General features: G+C 58.1%; 3 protein-coding genes across 7 annotated transcripts; all 3 read right to left on the bottom strand.

The window, feature by feature from the left end:
• Positions 1-87: 87 nt before the first annotated feature.
• Positions 88-7,755, bottom strand: LOC116963991 (SLAM family member 5-like). Of its 2 annotated transcripts, XM_033002144.2 has the most exons (8): positions 7,670-7,755; positions 5,278-5,571; positions 4,917-5,180; positions 4,000-4,101; positions 3,753-3,794; positions 2,130-2,182; positions 1,668-1,772; positions 88-1,449 (listed from the first exon to the last, which is right to left on the bottom strand). In XM_033002144.2, exons 1-8 carry the CDS (start codon positions 7,722-7,724, stop codon positions 1,369-1,371), a joined length of 996 nt encoding a protein of 331 aa, XP_032858035.2. In that variant the 5' UTR covers positions 7,725-7,755; the 3' UTR covers positions 88-1,368. The 2 variants fall into 2 exon arrangements, with proteins under 2 accessions (XP_032858035.2, XP_032858036.2); XM_033002145.2 differs by lacking the exons at positions 88-1,449; positions 1,668-1,772; positions 2,130-2,182 and adding an exon at positions 2,937-3,513.
• A 1,253-nt stretch (positions 7,756-9,008) lies between these two features.
• Positions 9,009-19,556, bottom strand: SLAMF1 (signaling lymphocytic activation molecule family member 1). 2 transcript variants are annotated; one of them, XM_033002170.2, is made up of 8 exons: positions 19,482-19,556; positions 16,775-17,030; positions 13,571-13,897; positions 12,925-13,206; positions 11,773-11,883; positions 11,075-11,145; positions 10,311-10,466; positions 9,009-10,175 (listed from the first exon to the last, which is right to left on the bottom strand). In XM_033002170.2, exons 2-8 carry the CDS (start codon positions 16,824-16,826, stop codon positions 10,119-10,121), a joined length of 1,056 nt encoding a protein of 351 aa, XP_032858061.2. In that variant the 5' UTR covers positions 16,827-17,030; positions 19,482-19,556; the 3' UTR covers positions 9,009-10,118. The 2 variants fall into 2 exon arrangements, with proteins under 2 accessions (XP_032858061.2, XP_032858062.2); XM_033002171.2 differs by lacking the exon at positions 19,482-19,556 and adding an exon at positions 17,952-18,123.
• LOC122152476 (CD48 antigen-like) lies at positions 19,277-21,870 on the bottom strand. 3 transcript variants are annotated; one of them, XM_042784483.1, is made up of 5 exons: positions 21,815-21,870; positions 21,602-21,654; positions 20,749-21,066; positions 20,392-20,655; positions 19,277-20,099 (listed from the first exon to the last, which is right to left on the bottom strand). In XM_042784483.1, exons 2-5 carry the CDS (start codon positions 21,645-21,647, stop codon positions 20,008-20,010), a joined length of 720 nt encoding a protein of 239 aa, XP_042640417.1. In that variant the 5' UTR covers positions 21,648-21,654; positions 21,815-21,870; the 3' UTR covers positions 19,277-20,007. The 3 variants fall into 3 exon arrangements, with proteins under 3 accessions (XP_042640417.1, XP_042640419.1, XP_042640418.1); XM_042784485.1 differs by having other exon boundaries at positions 20,749-21,063; XM_042784484.1 differs by having other exon boundaries at positions 20,749-21,063; positions 21,602-21,869.
• Between the last annotated feature and the right edge of the window lie 568 nt (positions 21,871-22,438).

Here is a 22,438-nt window from a genome sequence, read left to right as displayed (position 1 = left end):
CTTGTCAATAACGGACTGTTTTCACCCAAAATAATATGCAGACAGAAATTGAACTCTGATGTGTCTTGCATTTTTATTCCAGTAGCTCCTAGAGGGCTCTCCTGTGCCAGGCACTTCAAAGAAATCTCCAGTTTCATCCCTGAATAATTTACTATCAGCACAGACAAGACAAAGAGCAGAGGGAAGTGGCACATGCAGGAAGAAGCTTCCCAGCGCGGGTGGCATCTGTCTGTCCGGCGGCACCGGAAAATTGATGCCAACGTGAGTGTTTTGCTCAGTTGCCGGCTCTGGGCAGGTTTGGGGAGCAGGGAGGGTGGGGGGTGCCCCGTGCCCGGCTCTCTGGGCACCCAGAGCCCTGTAAGTCCCAGCTCAGGGTGAAACCCCGCATCGCCCAGCGCTCAGGGAGCTGCTCTCCTCCCTAAAGCCGGGCTGGGAAGCCGCTTAACTCCAGAAACACACAACATATACATTTCACATACAAATATTTCATCCTAGAATAAAGCCTCAAATACAAGCACATCAAAAGAGCCGAACAGAATGACACCAGCCACATGCCTCGTCCTGTTTTCCCCCGAGCCCAGACCACCTCCTGCCCTTGGACCCCAGCACGGCCCTGCAGCGTCTCATGGGACCGCACGCAGCTTGCTGGTGGCATAAAGGGATGCTGAGCACGGTGCTGGGGTGCTGTGAGGTTTGCAAGGTCCCCGGCCAGCCCAGGAGCTGCGACAGCTTGGGAAGCAGCCAGCACTGAAATCGCAGCAGCCTGGGTGTGCACGCCTGCATGAAGACACACGTGTTTCCATATTCCGCTTTCTACCACAAGTGGTATTTTTGCTTTCTCTTAGTTTAGCAACCAAGCGAAGCAGCCAAAGTACTTGCCAAGTTTAAGTGTATAGCAAAAGAGAAAAAAGAAAAATAATAATTAAATTAAAACAGGCTCTAGGAGGCTCCTTAAGTCTTCCCGTCCTCTCGCCCTGAGGATCCACACTGCAAGGCGCTGCAGAGCGAACCCCAAGAGCATCAGCTCATGTCCTTGCACGGGGAAGGCTGGACACGCAGCCCCCGTTTTGGTCCATGTCCCTTGGTCTGGTCAGAGAGGGCAGAAGAAGGACCCCCCCGCCCCACGTGGGTGCCAAAACACGGGCAGAACTCCTGTGCCAGACGAGCCTGCGCCTACAGGGCACTTACATCCTCACGTTGGTGGCCGGGGACCGGTGCCGACAGGCGAATCGGAGGCAGCAGTGATGGGGAGGGAAGGGGGGGGATGCTGCAGCCCCACGGGTCGGGGCCGGGCAGAGACGGGCACCGCGCTCAGAGCGGGCTCACGGGCCCACCGGAGCCGTGCCGGGGCTGCGCCGCGGGCTCTGACTAGCTGATCGACGAGTAGAGGCTTTTCTCATCCTGCTCCCAGCACCCTGGCAGGCCCCGGCCCATCTTCTCGTCATCTGTCTGCAAGGGCAAAGAGACAAAAGCTCTGCTCGGGCTCGCGGGAGCCGATCCCACCCTTGGCAAGGGAGAGAGGGGACCCTCGGGCTTGACTTGAAGCTTTGGACCCCAAGAAAGCCCAGTGAAGCCTTTCTGTCCATGCCTGTTGCTCCAGGTCTTGCCCATCTCCTTGCTCGGTCCTGGAGCCCCTCTGGGGGAGGTGGCCACAAGCACCAACTCACCTGGGCCACAGCCTGGACGGTTAAATAGATGGTTTTGGAGGTTTCCACACCGGGGCTCGGCCTCTCCTTCGGGTCATACTGTTGTGCATTAGAGAAACTCTGCACCTGGGGAAAAGGGTTTTCAAAAGCGTTGCCAGGGCTCAGAGCTGGCAAAGGGATCTCAAAGCCCGGGTGAGCCACAGAAGCCAAATCTGGTGGGGCCGGGGAACCCCCCCGGTGATGCACCGGGAAGTGCAGGAGGGCGGCTGTGGCCGTGCCGGCTGCTCTTGGGCCAGCCCCAGCGTCGGCACGTCCCCCTTTCAAGCTCCCAGGAGGAACTAAGAGGCAAAGCCAGGGGTTGTCCAGCTGCCAGCCTTCCTCCCCTTCCCCGCCACGTGTCCCCCAGGTCATCCCTGTCCCGGGCATCCCCCCCAGCTGCACAGCCCGTACCTGGAGGGCAGGGATGAGCCTGTATGGACTGACCTGCTGGGAAGGGCCGACTTGGGCGTACACCGTCATGTACTCGGGTCCGGGCTCTGCCAGGAGAATAAAAAGTGGAAGGTCAGTGAGGGAGCTGCCTGCTGCAGCCAGGGAGGGGCTGCAGTGAATCCCCACCCCCCCCCCCCCGGGCACCTCGGGTGTTCCTCGCCAAGGGCTGGAGGGGATCTTGGCTTAAATTGTGCTGGGCTTGGGGGAAAGCCCTCGGAGCTGCCGGGGCGGGGGGGGGTTGGGGGGGGGGTTGTCTTTGCTGTGGGTCTGGGTCCAGGTGAGCATCGCTTCCCATCCCACCTTCCCTCCTGCCCCCGCTTGCTGCAGGAATGGGGCTCTTGCTTCCAGCTCAAAGGACAGTCGCCGAAGGGGGTTGCTGGTGAAAATCAGCTTTTTTTTATTTAAATGCAAGGTCCCCAGCTGCTTTTGGAGGGCAGTATGCACTTCTCGCTCCTTCATATGTCGCCACCATTGTAGCAAGCGTTAGCGTCAGCTCATTCCTTGGCTCATCAAACGGAGTGGGGGAGAGAGGATTTAAATCCTTCATAATCCCATTTTTGGGTTGAAATTTCAGTGCCTCTAACTTGGAGCACAGCTGTCAGCCCCACAGAGTCACCAGGCTTCAGCCTGTGCGGAGAGGAGCGCTTCGGGGAGAGGTTTGTTTTGTTTTTTTTTTTTCCCACGGTTCCTGATGAAGAGCTGGATCCAAACGATCGGCCAGGAGGAGCCCGTGGTCCTGGTGCTGGGTGCGCCCCGCCATCCCGCGCGGGCGCACGCAAATGCAAAACACGAGGCAGGAACTCGCCTGGTTGTGTCAGCTTTATTTCAGCTTACAGAAACGACAAAGCACGCACAGAAAGAAAAGAAGTCGGCGAGCTCTCTGCTGGGCATCGGCTCAGTTGTAGCAGCGATGGGCACGGCCCGGCCCGAAACAGCCCTGAACATCAGCGAGAGGAGATGGGAACTGCTGTCCAGTGGCATCTTCTTCCACCATTTTTTTGGGGCTGGACTCGCACCCTGGACCCCTGAATCTGATCAGGCTGATCCTGAAGCGATGCCCAGGGTGTGCTTCAGTCCCTGTGGCCACCCTCGTGCTGCTCCATTTCTCCCGAGAGCTCCGATCTCTGTCCCCAGGAGCCGGGGGAACCAGGCAGCGGTCCCTCAAGCTGCGTGCGGTGCTGCAGGGAGGTAGTTTCTGGCCATGGGGCACATGATCCTTCATTGCTTGTCTCTGTCCAACCCTCCCCCCCCCCCCGCCCTTCCAGGTCATCTCTTGCCAGCTCTTATCTTTTCCCCAAAATCCCTTTTGTTTTGGCGATCTCCTGCTGCTCTTCCGGCTCCTTCTCGGTGGGCTGGCACAAAGTCTTCTGGCAAAGGGCTGGGGGGTGACAGGGCTTCAGCCACCGCGACATCGCCCGGGGTTGGCCCCTTTCACCTGCCTCCGTGTGTTCAGGGTGGGGGTGCAGGGAGGTATCGGGGTCCCACGAGCCGGGGTACGCTCCGGTCCCCAGCCGCAGCGGTGGACGATGTTCCCCCTGATCTTATATGCGACCAGGTTATTCCCACCAGGAAAAAGGGGGAGGGAGAGAAGTGCCTGAGGGATCCCCAAAGTCCTACCTGTGTCCCTCGCCTTGGCTGCAGGCAAAACGATTCTCCAGCCTGGGGGAGAAGCGACACAGGGCTCTCAGCAGCAGCAGCAACAAAAGCAAACACACACACACACACACCTCCAGCATCTTCAGCTCTGGCTGCTGCAGCCCCCGGTTTCCCAGGCACTGGGGCTAGCTCTGTGTCCCCCCCCTCAGGTCTCATCTCCTGCTCGCCAGGTCTGCAGGGACGGTGGCGCCCAGGGGAAGCAGCTCACCTTTGGATTTACAGTAGATCACGAAGATAACCGCTGCTAAAATCACTCCAGCTGCGGTCACCAGTGCGGCCACAATTCCAGTCTGCCTGCTGGAGTAGGTGTCTATAAAGAGAAGAAGGTCCAGTAACAACACCCCAAAATATACCTGCCTCTTCCCGGCATCAGAGCGGGGGGGAAATCTCTGCTTCAACACCCTGCCAAGCCCCTCCCTGGCTTCGTAGGGATCCTTATTTCACGATAACACAGCCCAACACGATAAAGAAGTGACATGCTGCACGAGGATGAGTGGCTTTGCAGACAGAGCAGCAGCGGGGGGACTCCCACCCCAGCCCCTCCACGGCCGTGGCTGCCCCCACTGACATCCCTTTGCCCTCCAGGGACCTCACGGGCAGATTTTTGGGGGGGAAAACCCCACATGGGCTGGGAACAGCAGTCCATAGAGCCATGCTCCCACCTCCAGCCCATCCTTGGCCCCGGATCTCTGTTCCATTAAGTGATTCAATGCTCCTAGCCCAAGCTGGGACTTTTGGAGGGACACCCCCTCTCCCCAGATCCCCCAGGTGACAAAGACAGCGCACGGATGCTAAGGGCACTGCCCAGAAACCCTGAACACCCCCCACGAGCTGTTTTGGGAGGGGACAGACTGCGCTGGCCTCAGGCTTGGGCACATTTGGACACTTAGGAGTGAGGCCGGGCACCGACGGGCGGTTCGGCACCTCACCAGCGGCGGGAAGGTGGGTTTTGTTTTCTGGCAGCACGGCGAGGGGAGAGACCAGGGAGAGAGGTAAATTCCTCAGCCGGGGGTCCGCATTTCTCTCTCTGCACGCCGAGGCATGGCTTGGGGGAAACTGGACCCACTGGGAGCAGGATACAGCCCATCCCTGCCACCCACTCCGGCACCTTTCCCCGGCGGTTACCTGCGCAGAGGGCAGCGGGCGAGGTGACGGTGACATTGCGGCTGCTGACGGGGTTTTGCGCCGTGCACGTGAGCGGCAGCTCGTCCCGGGGTGACACCTTCACCAGCACCGTGGGCCCCTCGTTCCCTGGCGAGCCCCCCACGTTCCAGCCGTAGGAGATGTTGCCGGAGCCGGGGGCGGAGGCGGTGCAGCGCAGGGCGTAGCGGCAGCCGTCGGCCGAGCAGTTCTGCACCACGCAGGTCACCGTCGGCACCGCCAGCTCCCCTGGGGGAAACGGGGGGCTGTCAGGAAATCCCCTACCCCTCATTTAGCACAAAGCATAAAAAATAAAAACAAAACACCAACGCTAAAAGGCACTTACCGTACACGTGTAGGGTGAAGGTGGTTTTTGCCCCCGAGGTCTTTGCGGTGTAGGTACCCGCATCCTCCATCCTCAGCTGGGAGATGGTGAGCGCTCTGCCATTCTTGGAGAAGGCCAAGCGTGGCTTGTAGTTGTCATCAAAAAAAGTGACTTCAGGAGGATTTCCGAATATCACAGCCACTATGACATCGTTGCGAAAGCTCCAGGCCGCAGCTCCTCCATCTAGGCTCTGGAGGTCGAAGGTGATGGACCTGCCCACCGCCCCCGTCACATCTTTCCCGTCGTCGGTGCACGCTGGGGAGAGAAGCCGGGCTGAAGGCCACGTGCTGAGGAAGAGGAGGCACAGCGAGCTCGGGGGCTGGCTGGTGGAGAAGGCAGGAGGGTTCGGGAAAGGGTCCTTGGCCAAAAAGAAGAGCCTCACCCCGCGGTGAGCACACAGCACGATGCCACGGACAGGGGGATGTACAGGGGCCAGAGCCCCCGTGCTATCGCGCCCGGAACGTCTGTTCAGATGTGAGCAAAGTCACAGAATCACAGGGTGGTTCGGGTTGGAAGGGGCCTTTGGGGGTCATCTAGTCCAACCCCCCTGCCATGAGCAGGGACATCTTCAACTACACCACGTTGCTCTGAGCCCCATCCAACCTGACCCGGAATGTCTCCAGGGATGGGGCATCCACCACTTCTCTGGGCAACCTGTGCCAGGGGCTCACCACCCTCAGCATGAAAATTTTCTTCCTTATATCTAATCTGAATCTGACCTCTTTCAGATTAAAAACATTGTGCCTTGTCCTATCGCTTCAGGCCCTACTAAAAAGTCTGTCCCCATCTTTCTTATAAGCATGGGGAGGCCGCTCGAAGGGCTCCCCGGAGCCTTCTCTTCTCCAGGCTGAACCCCCCCAACTCTCTCAGCCCGGCCCCCCAGGGGAGCTGCTCCAGCCCCCCCAGCATCTCCGTGGCCTCCTCTGGCCCCGCTCGAGCAGCTCCGGGTCCTTCTGCTGTTGGGGGCCCCCGAGCTGGCCCCAGCACTGCAGGGGGGTCTCCCCAGAGCGGAGCAGAGGGGGAGAATCCCCTCCCTCAATCTGCTGACCACATTCCTCTTGGTATACCCCAGGAGGTAACTGGTTTTCTGGGCTACCAGAGCACATTGCTGGCTCACCACAACCCCCTGGGGACAAGGGTGCACGTGGGACCACCAGTGTTGGGTGAGGAACTGCTCCATCACAGGGTGATTGCAGGAATTAGAGGATTCCTATTTCTTTTAAAGAAGCTAATTGCTCCTGAGGCCCTGGGCTGAGGTCCCTCAGGAGCACCTGGGCTTTTCCATCCCCCAAGGGCTCGTGAAGCGAGAGGCACCAGGTTCCCCGGTAGCTACGGGACACCCATGCTGCATCCCATGTGCAAAGGGCGTGCAAGGGACAGGGCCTCCAGATGCAAACTGAAAGTGCAAGTGGCAATGGCTCAGAAAGGCCAGGCAGGTTCATTTTCATCACCAGACCAAAAGGCCAAGCTCACCTACACGAGCAGGCAAGAAAACGGGTGGCCTCTTCCCCAGCCATGCAGCTGCTTCTCCCTTCTTCTTCTGAGGAGGAAGACATTTCCCTTTTGTTTTGGTTATTTCCCATTTTAAAAATCAGTGCTTCCAGTCTGGGCTGGCAACGGAGGTTACCTTCCCAGTTCCTGAAAAGGGAACTGGTCCTGGCTAAGCCAGACCCCAAGGTTGTCACCTCTCCCCTGGGCTCTGCATTTCTGGTTCCCCCTCGCCTGACACTGCTGGGACACCTCTGGGACATTGAGAACAGACATCTCTGACATCCTAGAAGGAAAACTGGTCAGGGAGATAAACTTGAAGAAGGAAACTCTGCTAAAATAAGCAGACAAGGACACTGGAGGGCTCCCCTCCAGTGGTAAAACTCCCCTCGAGGCTGCAGGGAAGCGTCTCTGCCCGTTGCCTGGAAAGAGGCAGAAAGTGTCTCCTGTTCCAAACAGCCCCAAATACCTCACAACGAAACAGCAGGAGCAACAGAAAACTCAGAGACAACACACCGAGGAGCGGACCCTGAACACGGAAGAGCAGAGTGGCAAAGGCGGCAGCCAGCACACATCTGGCAGCAGCTGGATGGAGACTGGGCTGGAGCTGAGACCTGACACATTCACTCGTTAGCAGGGGGAGACCAGACGAGAATGAGAGGCTGGCACCAGGCTGTGCTGGGCATCTTTCACCCTGGTTTGCCCAACGCCCTTAGGCCAAACTCCATCCCCTCGGAGCCACGCTTGGCACCGCTGGTCCCACGTGTGCCAGCCCTGTCCCCCACGAGCCCCCCAAAACCAACTCAAACCCCACGTGGGCCCCTTCCCTTCCACTACCGAGGGCAAATGAGCATCTTGTACTTACTGGCTTGGTGGAAGAGGAGGAGGAAGGGGAGCAGCAGGCACCAAAACACATCCATCAACCCACAGCGCACAGAGAAGCTCGCCACACCGAACATCTACCGCAGCTCGTGCTGTCAGGGGGTAAGATGCAAGCGCCTGCGCCCACACAGTTTCCCTCCCACAGTTACATGGGTGGAGATAACTGCACTTCATCCATCTCAGTGACACCAGTCACTACAATGGGCCTGGTACCAGAAGGGGTATGACAAGGAGGAAAATCCCGTGTATGTAATGAAAGCTCGGGTGGAAAAACTCCATTTCCAAGCAAAGTGGGGCAGCTGGGACAAAGAGCATCATCGCGGCCGTGCGACACGTGGCAAGGGAACCAGCCTTAAGCGAGGGATAGCGTGGAGACCATCCCAGGTCAGCACCCACGAGCAAACTGGTACCCACAGACCGATGTCACCAGAGCATCCTTCCTAAGGGGTGCCGAGAGCCAAACTCTTCATCCCCCCAGATTCCATCCCCCTTAGACGGGACAGCTGAATTACAAGTGCAGGGAAAACAGCCACTTCCCTAATTCAGATTATTTTGGGAAGTAGCAGGACGCTGGCGTCATACTGAGACTCAGGAGGGGGAAGTGCAGTGGGTGAGCTGGGGTTGTTGGGTTTTAAAAAAGCTTTGGGTCCCTCTACCCAGTGAGGGAGCAGGGGCGGCTGCTGCCTTCCAGTGCTGCCCCAAGGGTGAGGGGGTACATCACCACAGGAACCCCCATTGCTGCTCAGTAGCAAAGCACTAACATCACTGAACTCCTAAAAAGACCTCTTAGTTTGCAACACCCCAACAGAGGGGTGAGAAGAAGCCCAGAGGGACACCCTGGGGAGATGAGCCACCCCGTAAACCCCCCCTTTGCCTCCTCCGACCCTCTCCCGGGGGGGTTCTGCAGCATCATGCAAAGCTCAATACTCCTTGCAATGGCAATATTAGCATTTTCACTTGAACTCTTCCCCCTGTGGACCTCGGGGCGTGGGCTGCGGTGACTGGACATCACGGGATGCCCCATCGTTCGGCAAGGACAAACACAGGTAGCACCGGGTTCCATCCTGCACCAAGTGCCAGGCACAGACTTTGGGGCTTTTGCACCATTTTCGAGGCACAAAAGCAAGCGTGACCTTGCCCTTTCCCAGACCCACCCATGCTCCTGAGGAGAAGTGGTTGCTTTGCAGGCAGACTTTTCCAAGGAAGCAGCTCAGCTGATTTTCTATAGTAATGAAATAAGGAAGCGAGGGAGGTGAAAAAACACCCAATTCTCTTCTTCCCCAAAGCCTGATCCAGCCCCTGACACAATCCTCCAGCAACCCTTTCCCAAAGGCTTTACTATAAATTTATTTTCCTTTCCCTTAGCAGCGGCACACGAGATCAGACCTGTTGTGTGAGCTGAGTTATGTTGGGATTATAAAATAGTTCAGCTTGAGAGGGGTTGGAAAGATTTTAACAGCCTTGGTCCCTCATCCAGGCCACCTCCAGCATCCTGCACCCCAGCATCTGCAGGGACGTCTGGAGCTGCTGAGGCCAGGGGCTGCCTCCCCCTCTCAGACAGAAATTCAGCTTGAAATAGTCCACCTGGAAGATCCTCGCCTGTTCCCGTGGTCATCAGTGGAAAAGGATCAGGGATGGAAAAGTGCAGTGGGACGCAACTGCCGGTGCCCCCGGTGCAGGGGGTCAAGCCAGGGCTGGGCAGGCGCTGGGCAGGGCTCAGCCCGGAGGGGATTGCAAAATTTTCTTCTCCCCTTGGGCTGCAAACCCAGGCATTTTGTAATCAGTCACGGAGCAGAGGTGAAGAAAAAAAAAAACAAAAAACAAAACAAAACAAAACAAAAAACACACAAAACAAAAACAAAATCACACCAAAACAACGCACTTCTGATTTTTCCCCGCTGCCGTTGAACCCACATCCCTGCGCGTCACCGGCTGCCACGAGCCGGGGGCTCCCTCTAGCGAAGCCGGGCCACGGGATGAGGCCATGGGGTGAAAAATCCACGGGGCAGGGACGAGGTTGGGGTGCAAACCTGCTCCGGCCATACTTGCCGGTGCTGCACCGCGGTGCTGATAGGCTGAGCCTTCCCCTCCGAGGCACTGATTCTCTCTCCTTCGCTCCTGCCCGGCTGTGGGGTCATATCCAGAGCCCCTCTACCCTCTCCCGGCGCTGCAGCATCTTCCTGGCCGCCCTTAGCCACAGCCTGGGGAGATTTCTTGCTTTGCTTCAGCCCTGCTCTTTGCTCCACCGTCCCTCACCCCTCCGTGGGCCGGTGTTGCAGTCCCAGCTTGGCTGTGGCGAGGGTTGGCATGTCCCGGAGGATTTTACCCCCAGTTCCCCAGGGACGAGCGGGGTTTCCCTCCAGCTGGGAATGTGGATGGCGGTGCCCGGCGAGCAGAGGTGGAAGCCAGGCTGGGGTGCTGCCCGGAGAAGCTCAGGCCACGGGCAGCATCACGCTGGCGTAAACCGTCGTGGGCTCCTTGTCGGGGCTCTGCGGCAAAGAGCAGGGAAGCAAAAGGGGTCAGCGATGTGCCCGAGCTCGGGGGGGGGGGGGGGGGGCTGTGGGGTGCCCCACGGCAACACCCAGCCAGGACGAGGACCGCAGGGAGGGGGCAGCCACCCTTACCTGTGAGTGGGATGGGGCGGGTGGCTCTGTCGGGGGGTTGCAGGGGGGCCGTGGGGCTCTGCCGGGGGCCGGGGTCGTGGCCGGGGGCAAGCCGGTGGCTGCGGCGTAGATGGTGGTGCAGGAGGGGTGCTCGGCGGCGGGGGCCCCTTTCGGCTTCTGCACAGAAAGCAAAGGATGAGCAGCAGCAGGCAGCTCGCCAGGGGGGCCCTTCCCTCTCTCCACCCTACACGGACCCACCATTTCCTCCCCAGTTTGCACTGAGTGGGATTTGGGGAGCAAGGAAAAAAAACACCTAGCCCGTCCCCAGAGCCATCCTGGGGTGCTGGGGAAGCTGCAGCTCCCAACCTTATTCCCAGCGATTCTCAAATTAGCGGGGGCCAGGCTGACTCCTGAAATGGCAAGGATGGGTGACCCCCAGGGAGCTCAGGGCCACCCCAGTCCTCCCCCTGGCCACAATGTCACCCTCCCCACTGCGTTGACACCCAGCGACCCATCACAGAGTGTGCTGCGGACCAGTGAGGAAACACCCAGCAGTGACCCAGGAATTTGGGTGCTGCTGCCTTCTCTGCTGCCCAAAGCCGGGCTGCCACCGTCTGACACCCCCCAAAGAGCCCAAAAAACCCCAGCAAGGTCGCGCCTGCGCTCCCCACCAGCTGCAGCACTTGGAGTCCCACTGTTAATGGAGCATTTCCATCACTAACTGAGCAGTTTTTCCCCCCGCCCCCGTGCGCCCATATCAGCTGGGGTCGCTGGTCATGGCTCACCTCCACCCTCTGCACTTGGGAGTAGATCGTGTGCACCGCGTTGTCCCTGGCGAGCTCCTGCTGCCGGCCGGCTGCGGGGGGATAAGAAAGTCACGGAGCTTCCAGGGGAGAGGGGACCGGGGAGGGACCCCGGTGCTTTGCAACCCGCATCCTGCTCCGGTACCCCAGGGCACGGCAAGGGGGTGAACCCACGCTGGGGTCCGTCCCCAGCACGGTGCCCGCTGCCCGGCTGTGGTCGGAGGATTTCTGGCCACCACAGGTCAGCTTTGCAAATTTTTCGCTACGTGGGGAATGGGAAAAGGCAGGGACACAGCCCAGCTGAGGCGCTTGGAGAGAAGATGCTTTCTCTCATTTGGGCTGGGATCACTCAATTCCCCTTGAGACTGTGCGATATGATCTCAGAAGCCCATCATCTGTGTAAAGTGTTAGAGATCATGTGCAGCTACATTTCTTCTTTTTTTCTTTTTTTTTTTTTTCAAGCTGGTTTCCTTCCTGCCTTTTAACTCTGTGCTTCAAGAGAAACACTTTTCGCTCCTTCCCAACTGCCAGGATACTCCGTAGACAAGGGGCCCGCAGGAATCAACCCCTTGGTCCATTCGTTGGGGCTGGCTGGGGGCACATCTGTCCCCCCCCCACAAGGCTCACCCCACCCACGGGACCACCAACCGCCCCCGGCACCCCTCCCTCGTGGCACTCACCAGTGGGTGTGACCAAATGGATGGCCACAAAGACCCCGGTGAGGATCATCGCTGCCGCGATGGGCACCAGCACCATCAGCACGAGATGCTTCGTCCTCAACCCCGCGCTGCCTGGGATGGGGAAAAAGAGGGGAGGGGGTCAACCGCCCCGAGCTGAGCAGAACAGGCTGCTAGAATCTTTTTTCATCCCATCACCTAGTTTTGAGCTGATGATTTTGGTAAAACAGGAAACAAGGGGCAGGAAATGCTTCTCTTGAGCAGAGCTCGTCTCTAATCGCCTCCAGACTTCAACAGTCAGTGAAAAAAACCTGCTGGGAGCCAGATCAGGGCCAGATAAAGCCCTGAAAATGTCTCCGGTGGCTTTACGGAGGCCTGCGGGGAGGCAGGCCCGTTGTACAACGCCCTTGTGCCGCAGGTGTGTAGGAAGAGGGCCCTGGGACCAAGCTCCACGGCTCCCAGCCGGGCCGGCACCCGGGGCGTCCCCGTTCCCGGACCACTAAGGGTGACACCGTGCAGGGGTGTCCCGTGGCGCAAGGGGTTTTGGGGCGAGGGGGTGAGAAACAAGTCCGAAACCCCCCCACCCCACCCCGGAGCGTCTCATTTCAGCATCTCCCTTTCCTAAGCAAGAGTCCCAACCGTTTTTCCCACAGGGATGTTTTCTCGGTACAGGTCACTGTGAGAGCCCCAGCAGAGATGTGACTTCGCCTCGGCGTCCCCAGGCAAGGGGCAGCTACCGCACGGCCCGGCCCCAGTGAAAGTCCCCCCCGAGTCACAAGGGAGTGCTAGAAAATCCCAGTGAGAGAGAGTGTGACTTTTGCCCTGAGAGCCTACGAAGGGGGAAGTTGTCACCGAGGTTTTTATCGTCCCTGAATCACCCAGCGTAGGAGCGGCATGCATTTAAAACGACCCTCGAGCAGCGGGGCGCAGCGAGTGCGGTGGCCGGGGAGGGGGGGTGGGGGGCAGGCGGGACCCACGGCTCCGTGACCGGCTTTTACGGGAAGGACCGGGCAACCCTGCACAGGTGACACAGCGGCCACTTTTCTTGCAAAAGGCTCCTCGGAGGCTGCCTAAAACAGCGTGAAAAAAGTCCCCTGCAAAGCAAGAGCAGGACTGGGAGGCTGGAGAGAGGCGGGTCGGCACCTGGGGACTTACCCCCTTGCTCGTAGCTGCACTCGGAGGAGTTGAAGGTGACGACCCGGCTGCTGACGGGGTTGCTGGCCGTGCAGGCGCAGGTGATGCTTGAGTTTTGCATGGGGTAGGAGAAGTGCAGGAGGCTGCCGTTGCCGGAGCAGAGCCCCGAGGTGCCGGTGTCCCGGCTGCCCCAGCTGTAGAAGACGTTGTCCCCTCGCTCCGCCGTGCAGTTGAGGGTGACGGTGCAGCTGCCGTTGGCCGGCGCCCAGCTGAGGACCTCGATGCGGGGATCAGACACCGGCTCTGGAGAAGGGGAGGGAAGGGGCAGAAGTTGGTGTCTGTGGAAGGATGCAAACATTGCCTTGGCCCCGCCTGTGAGATCCTGCCGGCCTCTCCTAAATCCCTGGGAGATGGAAAGGAGCCGCCCTGGCCCTGGACCAGTCGCAAATGGCATCAGAGGGGGACGTGGTCAGCAGGCGCCCAAAGAAATGCTCCTCGGGGTATCCAGATAGGGCTGCAAGAGGGCCCTGGACTCCTACAGCACCTTGACACCAGGGTGGTCATCTTCCACCCCGCCTTGACCACCACCCCACCTCCCAGACCCGCTCCCAGCACCGCGAGAGGCCGGGAGCATCGAGCACGGTCCTCCCGGCGCACCGTGTCTCACCGTACACCTCCAGCCGTATCTGCCAGACTTTCTCCTCCGGGCCCTTGCTGACGATGTACTCGTAGAGCTGCCTGTCCTGCCGGCTCGTGCTCAGGATCTCCAGGGAGAAGTCCGACTTGTGGAAGAAAGTTCGTTCCTTCATGTAGTTGGTGTAGTTGCCGTCCAAGTACTTGAGCAGGACGAGCTTACTCTGCGGGTCCTCCGTGTCCCGCTTCCAAACAGCCGCCCCGAAGCGCAGGGTGAGGTTCTGGAGTTCGGGGGGGATCCGCAATATCGTCGTCTTCCCCAAGGTGCCCAGCACCGTCTCCCTCGCCCCGCGGCCCATGCCTGGGAGGAGAGCGGAGAGAAGGGCTGAGGCAGGCAGGGGGGACTCGGGGTGACCATCGTCCCCCCATCCCGGCTCTGCCGAAGGAGGGCAGCCGCCCGCAGAGCTGCGGTACCCAGCGACGGCGTTGGGCTCGCCCTGGTAATCCACAGACCGGGGACACCTTGGGTTGCATGAGATAAATCGGTCAAAAATTGAACAGATTCTCTAAACCCAGAGCTCGAAAACATGGTACCCACCACATCCCGGCACCAGCAATTGCAGGCGCGTGGAACAGGAGTCGTGCTGTCCATCAGGGCTCGGGGCAGGCTCTGCCCCACACCCGCCCCACAGGACCACCCCCAAAACCAAAGGAGAGACCCCCAGCTCTCAGCCCCACATCCTTGACCCCAAAGGATGAGGGTAGAGGGCTCGGGTCAGGAGCCGGAGGGGAAGCATTGTCTTCCTCTGCTCTTCCTCCCCACTCTTGCCTTCTCAGAGCAAGGAGACAGGCTCTCCCACATCAGGCACCACTGTGCACGATGGCCAAATCCTGATTTAAGGCTCTGGACTTTCTGTTGGCACAAGGACAGCCAGGCAGCGCAGTGAAACATCATCCCGTGGAGCAGGGCTGCCTCGAGCAGGGAAAGGGGCTTGTGGTTCCAGTCTGGTGGGGATGCTGGTTCTGGGAGAAGGGTGCTGGTAGCAGTGGGACCAGCCTGGAGAAATCCCAGTGACACCAGGGCGGTCCAGAGGGAAGTGATGCTTGGTGGCTCTTGGCCAAAGCCTGCAGTTGGGTGCACATCACAGCACCCGCCTCCCTCAAGCTCCTCAGATCCAGAAACCTTCGGTGGGAGATTTTTTCGTAGAAATTGCAGGAAGTGCAGCCTCCCAGAGGTGGGCTCAGGTGTAAATCCCACATTGTCCTTCTCCTGGTCAAGCTGCTCCCAGGTGTGTTTCTTGGTGGCCATGGAAAAGCGATCTTAAGAAGAGGGGTGCAAACATCCCCACACGTCCCAAAGCATCTCAACTACCTGGATTTCCTGGAGAGCATGCAGGAGGATTTTCTCCCCTAGACCCTTTCCTGTCTTTCATTGCAAAGCAGTGACTCATATTTGCCCACACTCCTGGGCAAACAAGTTTGTTTTTGTAGGAAACAGCGTGGGGAGAGGTGTCAGCTCACTGCTGCTGCCAGCCACCGGCAGCGTGGAAGGGACTCCACCATGTCACCCCCCCTTGTTTCCTACCAACTTCTTTCCGTCGGGCTGAGGCTTTGCCTCAGAGGGAAAAAAAAAAAAAGAAAAGAGGGGGGACAACCCCAGAAGAGCAGATCTGGGGAGGCCCACCCCTCCTGCAGCACATATGGTCCCGGTAAAAACCACAGAGCGAACAACGGTCTCTCTGCCGACATCCCAAGTGAGCACCATCGCTTACCTTATGCCCTGCCACGGCACAAAGCGCAGCAGTTTCTGAGCTGTCTCTGTGGACGACGTCTCCCCAGCATCGAAGCGGCCATGCAGACACAGCTGTCATCCCACAGAAAGCCCACGGCCCAGCTGACCCGGTGCCTCATACATTTTTTGCTGAGACTTTTACCGTAAAGCCCAGCGCACGGATGCTGTATTTGCTCAGCAACACGTACTCTTGACGTGCAGCGGTTAGGCTCCTCAGTAATTACCAAATGGAAAAGCCCTTTTTGCATCATGTTAGAAAAACCCTCTGCCCCGGCAAGGAGCATCTCCTTGGCAGGGAAGACAACTCGGCTGGAGCAAGGCTGCGGGAGGAATGAGGTAAAAAGGGCTGAAACCACCTGAGCTGCAGTGATGGAGGGGCTGGAGGGAGGCAAGCGATCTGCTGGCGGGGTGCTGGGCCGGAGCAGCCCTCACATCAGGTATTTTGCTCCTGGGACTTTTGACTTTCGATGGGCTGGCCAGGCAGAAAACCCCGGGGGGATTTTAAAGGCAGGTATTCTAGTAACAGTAAGCGAGAAAAGCCGAGGAGAAAGCCCAGCTCTGCCAAAGTTTCTCTTTTCCTGGCCGAGCCCCTCGTTTCGCAGCCGGTAATTCCACAGCTGGAGGAGCAGAGGGCTCCTGGGGCTGTGATGACACAAAGTGTCCCCAGGGAAGGGGAACGGGCATCAAGCTGGCACCAAAAGGAGGGTCAGGACTTGTCGCAGCTCCTTTTCCTCTGCTCAGGGGCCCCGACACTCGAGCGCTTTTGTGCAGGCTCACTGTCACCGAAACTAACTTTGCAACATCTTCCTGTCACTGCCGACGGGCTGGGGGGAGAGAACCCAGGCGCTCCTGGGGGGGGTCTGGGTGGTCCTCGCTCCCCGCTCAGCTGATCTGGGGGCGAGGGGGGGGATTTCGACTCCTCAAGGACATCCTTGAGGCTCTAGGCATCCAAAAAGTGGGCGTTGCCCCACTGCCAGTCCCTTCCCCCCCACCTTACACACATTTTATTGCTTGGGTACCATCCCCCAGCCCACTGGCACATCTTGATCCAGGAGACTCACAATCGCGGAGAGACAATCCACCGAGGACCTTCATCTCAAGTACCCCAGTTCACATCTGGTGCTAAATTATTTGCTCAGTGCTATTAATACTCTGTTACAACACACAGTAGAGTTTCACTGCTGCAGCTACACTTTGTCCATCACCGTCTTTGTTCATTCATCATCTTTTATTCTCTCCCTCCTCAGCCTGACTAGTAGGAGCGTATTAGGGATGCGCCACACATCCAGCTTGGAGTTGCGAGCCATTTATCTTCTGTATGAATATTTATACCCGATCCGCCCGTCCGCCTGGCACGCAGCTCGTGATTTCTAAAGGTCTTAATATCTGACAAAAATCCCCAAACAATCTGAAGCGAGTGTTTGACAGAGAGAAAAGCGTACATACCCCAAACACGGCTGAGAGAGATCAGCAGCCAGAGACAGACGCTGCAGCCCATGCCTCGGTTCACGGAGCTTCTGCGGCAGTGGAGTTAATATCTGCTGCTGGGCTCATTATAAGAGCAGGTATACTCAAATCAGGGGTGCTGCTCTGGGCCATGTGTTTCCTGTTTTTGGCTGAATGACTTTTTCACTGGTTTTTTGAGTGGAAAGTATTCAAAGCACTGAGTCGTGTTGCTGAACACTTCAGCAGCCCAAGAGACCTGCAGAGAGAAGCAGAGCATCAATTTATAGTTTTTACCAGAACTGCATCATCCTACCATGGGTCCTTAACCCGACCCCAAGAGAAGAGGAAACAACTAGCAAGAAAATAATTTCACATACTGTAACAGCTTCCTGGGGCTGTACGGAGCCTTCAAACCTTGCTACCGCAGCGGGGGTGGAGGCGAGCGGCTGCTCCCCCCCCGCACGGCTGCTTAATCCCAGCACCATGGGGCTGAAAAAACCCCAAATATTCTGGGATTAACCCTTAACCCTGCTTTGGACTGCGTGGGATCTAGAGGAAGAACCCTAATCCTTGTTCTTGGGCTGAGCGCTCAGGGAGGAGATGTGCGGAAAACACCGCTCGCTTGTTCCACCGCGGGAAAATGGTGAGAAAAGCTCAGTTGTTTTTGTGGTTTTAGTGGAATGAATTATTCACCTCCATCAGCTCTCGGCCCGCGCAGCTTTAAAAATGGGATAAGGGTTTTTTCCTATTGGTTTCTTCAAGTTTTTGTTGCTTTTTCTGCTTTTCAGAGGAGGGCAGAGGCGGCAGCATGAAACAGGAATTCGTCTGCTGGTTTAAACCAAATCTGAGCGCCCCAAGGAAATAAAGAGTGACCTTACATCCCACAGCTTTTCAGTGGAGACAAACTCCAAGACCTCCATGAGTTCTGTTGACAATACAGTATTTCTAATGACAAAAAGCCTAAAAGCACACTAAACCACCCCAGCATTCTGCTAGGCTTCTCCTTCCTTATCAGAAAACATCTGGACAAGAGAGAAAAAAAAAAAAAAAAAAAAAAAAAAAAAAACAACCAAAAATAAAACCAAGCCATTTCTCAATAATCAGCTGTTCACAGAAGGGAAGAACTCAGCAGAGGCGTAAAAGGGAAGAGAAAGAGTAACACGAAGAGACACGGCACCTTTTCTCACCGCACGTACACCGGGAGATTCAGCTCAGCAGAAACGCGGGAGCCGGCTCCTGGACCGAGCGCTTGGCCAGATGATGGAGGGGCAAAAAAATCATCTGGGGGTATTTTGCAGAGCAGCAAGGTGCCCCGGCACAAATCCCAGCCGAAGAGCACAAGGGCAGGAAGATCTCCAGTGGATGGGCTCCACCAGCTTGGCCCTCCCAGAGTGGGCGTCGCCAACCCTCCCTCGTCACGGATGGGTGCCCCGTCCACGTTGTGCTGGCACGGGGAACACCACTGACCCCAAACTGGTCCAGGAAAGCCCTAAAATCCAAGTATCACTCATGGGGCACTAGCAACAGCAGCGCGCCTCAGGGCTGGCACCGGTCCCAAGAAATGGGAAAAATAATTTAACAAACAAAATCATCAAGGAAAAATAAATAAATAAATAAATAAATAAATAAATAAATAAATAAATAAATAAATAAATAAATAAATAAATAAAATCCTTCCAGGAAGCACCTGGGGGCACAAAAACCATTACAGGCAGTCACAGAAAAACCTTCTTTAACCAAAAATAGTGATCCTAAAGGCATACTTTCCCCATCAGCTCAGGCTAGAAAGATGACTGAGGCACTGCGCTGGGTTCCACGTTTATTCATCACAAGAGGTTTTATGATGGTTCTCACTGGTCATCCTGGATTTTGTCAGAGGCAGAAGAGCCCCAGACATCTGTATGGGAATGGAGCAAGACCCAAGCAAATACTTTCAAGACAGGGGTGGGGGGGAATTTCTGCAAAAATGTACATTGGTGCTAAAACCCTCAGCCACCTGCCAGGAATTACCCAGAGCTGCTCATTAGACCTGGGAGCTGGAATGACTCGTGCTCATTACTGATTTTCCAAACGAGCTGGCGAGGTCCCAGTTGACCCTTTGATGAATTTGGCCTTAGGAGTCTTTGCTTAAAGATGGCTCTGGGAAGTGATGCCTCTTGGGTTTTACGGAGGCTGGAGCCCGGTTCTTCTCTTTCTCAGGCTGGTTTGCTCCAGCTGGCAGGAGCAGCAGCATCCCAGGGCCCTGGGACACGTCCCCCATCCCTCCTTGCAGGCTGAGGGACCATCCCCAGCAGACACATCCTCCCACCCCAAAGGGCCAGTGTCCCACCAGCCAGAGCCGGGTCCTCCCCTGGGGACAACTGTGGAAGGGTTCCTGTCCCCAGCAAGGGTGCTGGGGGGCAAACCCAGCTCCCCCCTCCGTCGTCCCCCAGGCCCTGAGCACCCGCTGCAGCCGGCCCCAGTCCAGAGGAGAATGCAGAACAGGCACCTAAAAATGTAGGGTTTCGGGTTAAAATTAATTTAATATATTCGCAGATAGTTTTGAAGGCAGACATGGTACTCGCCCTGCCAAACCCTCCCTTGCAGGGAAAGCCAGAGGTGCCACCTCGGCTCTGCCACCTCGAGATGCTCTGGTGCTCCAGACCTGGAGGTTGGGCAGCACCCAGCTGCACCCGTGCTGGTGTCACTGGTTTCAGGCTAAACATACCGTGCACTGTCCTGCACTGTCACACTGGTCATCAGTTCCATAAAGGGCATCACCAACAGCAGGAGATGGCTGAGGACCACCCAAGTCCACGAGGAGCCCCAGGAAAGGCTCGGGTTGTGTCTCCCCACAGATCTCGTGGTCAGGGAGAGAAGCGGTTAGTCACGAGTTTAGCAATTCAGATTGCTGCCATTCTCAAAACACCATTGCGACAGACTTCAGCCTAGTTCTGTTCAGATCTGGAGAGCACAACCGCTGGTTAAAGCAAAGCAGAAAAGGTGAGAGGGGAAACTGAGGCACAGAGCTACCCTGAAGGCAGCGTCAAAGCAACCAGGGCCTGAGCTGGCGGGGAAGCAGGCGGCTGTGGATGAGACCCAGTGGGTGCTGGCGTAACGGGCACTGGTTGTAGTGGTTCCTTTGAGCAACTGTGTCTTTCTGCATCCGGACGGTTTGGGGGGCCTCATCCAGGTGCTTGTTCCACGGCTGGAGGGGCGATGAGGCAAGGGGAGATGGCAACTACAAGGTGTCCTTAAGCCAGAGCGAGGAGGAGGAGGAGGAGGTGGTGTCCCAGGGCCATCAGCACGCTGGTGGTAGCACAGGATGAGGCAGCAGAAGACTCACCTGGAGGCAGAGGAAGACCCCGGGGCGTGGGGAAGGCTGTGGGCTGCCCAGCCGTGGCAGGGGACCCCCCAACCCCCTCCCCAGGTGGGTTTCTGCCACCCACCAGCCCACGATGCAGAGGGGGAAAAGCGACCCACCCCTCCCACCCCACGGGCCACCTCCAGCCTTGCACTTGCAGGAACCCGCTGTCCTCGGGGTCCCCGCCGCTGCTGCAGGGACCCCCCCCCCCCCCCCTCCCTAAAGCCAAGCCCACCCGAGTTTTGCCGCCTGGTGCGTGCGCCACGGGCGGTACCTGCCCAGGAGCAAGGGTGCCTGTAGGTCAGCGAGGCGTTGTTGGAGGAGACAGGGTTGCTGACTTTGCAGATGTAGGTTTCTGTCGAGGGGTCGAAGGAGACGTGCTGCACAGAGGCACCCACCCCCTCCAGCGGGAGCTTGCTGGGGGAAATCCACTCGTAGGTCACCCCTTCGAGCCCCACCGAGCACTCCAGGGTGGCTTTGCACCACGTCAGGTCATCCCTAACCACTTTGACATTCACGGTGGGCTTCGGGACGAGATCTGCAAGAGGCAGCGGGGTGTCACGGCCTCCCCATCCCTCCACGTGGTGCTGGGACAACCCCCCCCCCCCCCCCCCCCGTCCTCCCAGCTCACCGTACACCGTCAGGAGGATGTTTTCTATGTGCTCCTCGCCCACCTCATCCTCCAGGTACACCTGGTACATGCTGCTGTCGCTTTTCTGCAGGTGGCTGATTTTTAGGGTGTTGTTGGGGAAGAGCTCCAGGCGTCCCTTGTAAGTGCTGTTGGGGTACTGGACCTTCGACCTGCTGTCCCGGCTGGCGATCTTCACAGAGTTGTTGCGTCGCCAGTGGATTTGGTGGTAGGGTTTCTGGTTTTTTAGGCTGGGGCTGAGATACACCACCTCGTGAACAGCCCCAACCACCTTCAGCGGACCATGCTGTGCCCAGGCTGCTGAAAAAGCCGAGACCAGTGCTGCTTGACCAGCCGGACGCAGCCCACCCCTTCCCCAGAACTCACCCCTGCTTGGGGACTTCAGATTCCTCCCAGACACATGGAAAATGCAAGTAACCCCTTTGCTCACTAATTCCTAACACCTCTGCGATCTCTCGGCCTCGGAGGCGTGTTGCAGGGACAACCCCTAAAGCTGATGGCAGGATTTCAGCCTCCCCCCCCCCCCCGAGCACAGGACCACCCAAGATCCCCGTGTGAAGTGCTTTTTCCCCCCTTCGCTTTCATTTTTGGTCTCCTCTCCTCCTTCCAGGCTCACCCGGAGCTGCCGCTCACCCCCCCAGCATGGTGGTGGCGATACCGAGAGCTCCCGTGGGAAGGGCACCACACCTGGATGGGAAAATCCAGGGGGAAGAGCGGGAAACAGAGAGGGTTGACCCACTGGCACATCCCCGAGGTCCCCCCCACCATCCCCAAAGCCATCTCCCACCCCCCCCCCAACCCATCACCCTCAGCCCGGGGGAACCCACCGCCGTACCTTGCGTGGAGAGGAATAAGAGCACCGTCGCAAGCTCCGCCGCCATCTTCTCCCTGCGTGCACACCCAAACCTCGGGGTGGAAATCCCCCCTCGCCGGGCAGCTGCTCACCAGGGACCCCCCCCCCCCCGAGCCAGAAACCCCCCTGCCACTGTGCTTAAAGCCGGGGCTGGGGGGTTTCTCGGCAGGGAAGGGGTTGGTGATGCAGCCTCACAGAGGGGTAACAGGATGAAGCCACCACAGAGCCTTCGTTTTCTGTTCCCTCTCGTTCCGGGTTTGCAAAGGAGGAAGGGTAACAGTGCAGCGACACCAACGCACAGCACCCCAAACCCCCCCTCCCGTCAGAGTCACCCCACCATCCTGACGGTGACTCAAACGCTGAGCCCAGGGGCCACATCTTTCCCTTCGCGGCTGCCGGAACCAACCCACAGAGTTCCTGCAAACCCAGGTCCGTGTCCTCGGCGAGGGCCAGCCCCTGGATGTGCCATCGAGCAGCCCCAGCTTGAGTGGGGACCACCAGCACCAGTGTCGGGGTGTCCCTGTGACCCCGATTTGCAGGCAACCAGTGCGGGTGGGAGAGAGACAAGAGGGATGACATGCTGATGCTAAAGCTGCAGCTCCAGTGCACCGGACTCCAACCAGGGCAGATGCTTAAAACGAAGGATTTTAATTACAGCCTGGATTCCTTCCTGAAAGCCAATATTCCAGGGCCTTTGTTGGGCACCAGCCGTGGGACGCGTGGGGCAGCGAAGCCAGCACAGCCCCCGTGTCGGGGCCAAACGGTCGCAGCATCTTCCCATGCACCTCCCCGGCCCCGAGCGCAGAGCACCGGGGCTGA

Source organism: Tyto alba, unplaced genomic scaffold (assembly GCF_018691265.1).
Source record: "Tyto alba isolate M040663 unplaced genomic scaffold, T.alba_DEE_v4.0 Super-Scaffold_8, whole genome shotgun sequence".
Taxonomy (NCBI): Eukaryota; Metazoa; Chordata; class Aves; order Strigiformes; family Tytonidae; genus Tyto; species Tyto alba.
Note: the sequence above shows the minus strand (reverse complement) of the source record. Positions and strands in the feature narration are given on the sequence as shown.

Excerpts from the sequence above, each read along its gene's own strand:
- LOC116963991 (XM_033002144.2), bottom strand. The coding sequence starts at position 7,724 with ATGGATGTGTTTTGGTGCCTGCTGCTCCCCTTCCTCCTCCTCTTCCAC. Across the intron at positions 4,102-4,916 it reads GCCCGCTGCCCTCTGCGCAG|ACACCTACTCCAGCAGGCAG; the intron begins GTAACCGCCGGG and ends TTCTCTTTATAG. Across the intron at positions 3,795-3,999 it reads GATCTACTGTAAATCCAAAG|GCTGGAGAATCGTTTTGCCT; the intron begins GTGAGCTGCTTC and ends CTTCTCCCCCAG.
- SLAMF1 (XM_033002170.2), bottom strand. The coding sequence starts at position 16,826 with ATGGGCTGCAGCGTCTGTCTCTGGCTGCTGATCTCTCTCAGCCGTGTT. Across the intron at positions 11,146-11,772 it reads CCATTTGGTCACACCCACTG|CCGGCCGGCAGCAGGAGCTC; the intron begins GTGAGTGCCACG and ends ATCCCCCCGCAG. Across the intron at positions 10,176-10,310 it reads CCGCCCCATCCCACTCACAG|AGCCCCGACAAGGAGCCCAC; the intron begins GTAAGGGTGGCT and ends TCTTTGCCGCAG.
- LOC122152476 (XM_042784483.1), bottom strand. The coding sequence starts at position 21,647 with ATGGCGGCGGAGCTTGCGACGGTGCTCTTATTCCTCTCCACGCAAG. Across the intron at positions 21,067-21,601 it reads CTTATTCCTCTCCACGCAAG|CAGCCTGGGCACAGCATGGT; the intron begins GTACGGCGGTGG and ends CGGCTTTTTCAG. Across the intron at positions 20,100-20,391 it reads GCACCCTTGCTCCTGGGCAG|GTGAGTCTTCTGCTGCCTCA; the intron begins GTACCGCCCGTG and ends CTCTGCCTCCAG.